General features: G+C 24.6%; 1 protein-coding gene across 1 annotated transcript in view; it reads right to left on the reverse strand.

Moving 5' to 3' along the window:
• The window catches only part of LOC109837378, a 10,079-nt gene continuing 9,030 nt past the window's right edge, over nucleotides 2,055–3,103 (reverse strand). The window contains exons 13-16 of the mRNA XM_020405603.1: nucleotides 2,955–3,033; nucleotides 2,745–2,855; nucleotides 2,345–2,461; nucleotides 2,055–2,253 (exon numbers count right to left, since the gene is read on the reverse strand). Coding sequence (XP_020261192.1) covers nucleotides 2,354–2,461; nucleotides 2,745–2,855; nucleotides 2,955–3,033 — 298 coding nt within the window. The 3' untranslated portion in view covers nucleotides 2,055–2,253; nucleotides 2,345–2,353. The remainder of the gene's footprint in view (nucleotides 2,254–2,344; nucleotides 2,462–2,744; nucleotides 2,856–2,954; nucleotides 3,034–3,103) is intronic.

The following is a 3,103-nucleotide window of genomic DNA, read 5'->3' on the forward strand; positions in this document are numbered from 1 at the left end:
TGTCCGTCTATTGTTACAAATGTGAAGGTAGAGGTTTCAGCTAAGAATTAATGCTCACAGATTGCTAGACATTGTTTTAGAGTAGATTGCAATTTGTAATTACCCAGTAGTGACTGGGGAGGAGCTCGTATATAGTGAGTTACCATTTATAATTGCCAAGTAAGCCCTGCAGTGAGCTTGAATATAAAGTTCACATGGCAATGGGAATCGTCACCGTGCCAAAAAAACAAAGGTGGACTTCACATATTAATGCAAAATGAATACTTTAGAGCGTTTGGCTACCATGATCTTTTGTGTGTTTTCACCTTTCATGGTGTTTTTTCCAAAGTCAAAATAATATACGTTTGTAAACCATAGTGTTTTTGTTAGGCTACAACATCAAAAATAAAAAACATCACTTATTTCAAAACACTAAAAAAAATGTTTTGAGTTTGATGTTTTGAGTTTAAAGGGTGTAATAATATCCAATATAGTGTATTAATAATATATTTAATACAATATTTTTATTATATAATATAATAAAATATTAATTTTTGATGAGAATAATATAATATAATAGAATGTATATAATTTAATGTGTAAAACATGCATTGTAATATTAGTTTCTTAATATATTAATACTTTGTTTGACACCATTAATTAATAATAGATAAATATTATAACAAATATAATATAATACTAATATTTTTTATACTATAATATATTATACTAACCGTAAATAACAATAAAAGAAAATATACTAATAAAAAATTTAATAATAAAATAAATTTATATTAATAAAGATAAAAAAGGTTTTAATTTATTAATAATAAATGAACCTATATATAATAAATACAATAATTTACTTATATATATAAAAATATTCTAATTATTAATATTATATATCATTAATCTTTTTATACTACACTATTAATAATATAATAAATACAAATAATAAGTAATGATTTTAAAATGTATATAACTAAATAAATATATATCATATATTTATTTAATAGTATAATGATATCATAATATATCAATAATATATTATATTATCATAATAAAAATAATATAATAATTATAAATCATCTAAAACATAAAATACTAAATATTATATCATATTAACATCCATTAATAAACTTTTATGATAATATAATAGCCCTAGAGTATTTAATAATTAAATCCTATTAAGTGGTATAATAAAATAAATAAAACTAAATGAATATTATATTATTTAATAAATATAATATAATTAATGTATTAATAATATATTGTATAATAAAATAAAAATAATTAAAATATTTTATGTAATAATAGTATTTAACAATAAAATAAAAACTCCTCTAAAAAGGTTAAATATTAATATATTTAATATATTCATAATATATTATTACATTATAAAGTAATAACAAAATAGTAATATATTATATTTTAAATAATTATTAATGATAAAATGATATATTGTAATAAAAATTAATCTAAGAACGTAATATACTATATTATAAAATAAATTATAATTAAATTATTATTAATAAATTTAATATACTAATCACAATAATATGTAATATAATTGAAGATATTGAAAATTTGAATATATTAATAGTTGAAAATAATATTTCATAATTATAATATAATATGTTAAAAGTATGTTACAATGTATAATATTATAATGTATTACTATATATAAATTGTATATATTATTATAAGATATTAGTTACAATATATTATATTATAATTAATATTCAACATATTAATAGTATGTTTAATACTAATGTTATGAAGAGTCAAGAGTATTGTTGGTCGAAAACACTAACTATGATGTTCTGAAAACACTTTTCGAAAAAAGCATAATAGTGTCTTAAAAATACCACACAAAAATCATCATAGTATCCAAACATATTTAGAAGCTAATTTCAGTTAGCATATGGGAATCTTAAGTTTGAGTTGTAGCTGTTAAGGAGCTAACATATATGCAAGTAACAAGAAGTTCGGATGGATAAATAAGCTAAATAAGCTAGGCGCGCAAAGGAGCGAACAAGAAGCCTACAGAGAACCATATACAGGAAGTGGGAAAATTCACATAAACAAACCTCTCACAAGAAATAAAACACATCATTTCAATATGAACATCCAACTGTTTTCCAAACATTTAAATTAACAAACGTAAAATATGTGGAAAGAAAGAAAAAAAACTACACCAATTCATATGCACATTTTACGTATCCAAACAGACCACTTATATGCATACGATGCTCGATCAACATCAACAGACACCTGAAAAGCCAAAAATGCACAGATAACCTCCTTTATTTCTCTAAATCAGTAGGTTGCAAATATGTGCAAAGAAAATGAACAAAAGGCTTACTGCATAAGATTAAGGAGCAGGATTTTGTTTGGCTTTGATCACCAATTCTTCGGTTGTGGATCCTATGATCTCGTTGGCTCTCTTCAAAGGTACGCAATAAATCCTGCCGATAGAGTCCTGAGCAAGAAAATCATCTTTCTTCTCATAATTTGTGAGGGAGGATCTAATACATAGTACATTAACAGGATTCTGATATAGTACATTAACAGGATTCTGATACAACACTTTAAATATAGGGTGAATTGTACATAGACCCTAGTATGACATTTTTGAACTTATTACCCTTGTAGTTTCATTTTGGCAGCTAGACCCATGAGTGAAATTATCTTTCAATTGATTATATCAGGCTGGCAAGATTACTAAAGTTAGAGCTGGCAACTTAAAAAGGTTGTAGACTCACTCGAGACACGATGCCAAGCCTCTCTAACTTTTGGACAGCATCCAGAACCTCAAAGTTGCATCTCTCACCAAACTCCTCTAGAATAAGTTCTTCACATTGAAGGTCAAGATCCTGAGGAATTATAAAATGATTAATCAACTCACATCTTGTTTAATATGTTAGTGAAAGAAGAATGAAAAACAGAAGAATGAAGAGATTATTTAAACCTACTTGTAATGTGGCTTTTCCCTGTTCCATCAAAATAAAGTAGGAAATTATCACCTCTTTAACCTGCAACTTACGACTGTTAGATGTATCACAAAACTTATATAGATGTGGTTAGATGGCTACATAAGCTTTCTCAAGTAAGCTATAGAAGG

This window comes from Asparagus officinalis, chromosome 4 (genome assembly GCF_001876935.1).
Source record: "Asparagus officinalis chromosome 4, Aspof.V1, whole genome shotgun sequence".
In the NCBI taxonomy this organism is placed as follows: domain Eukaryota; kingdom Viridiplantae; phylum Streptophyta; class Magnoliopsida; order Asparagales; family Asparagaceae; genus Asparagus; species Asparagus officinalis.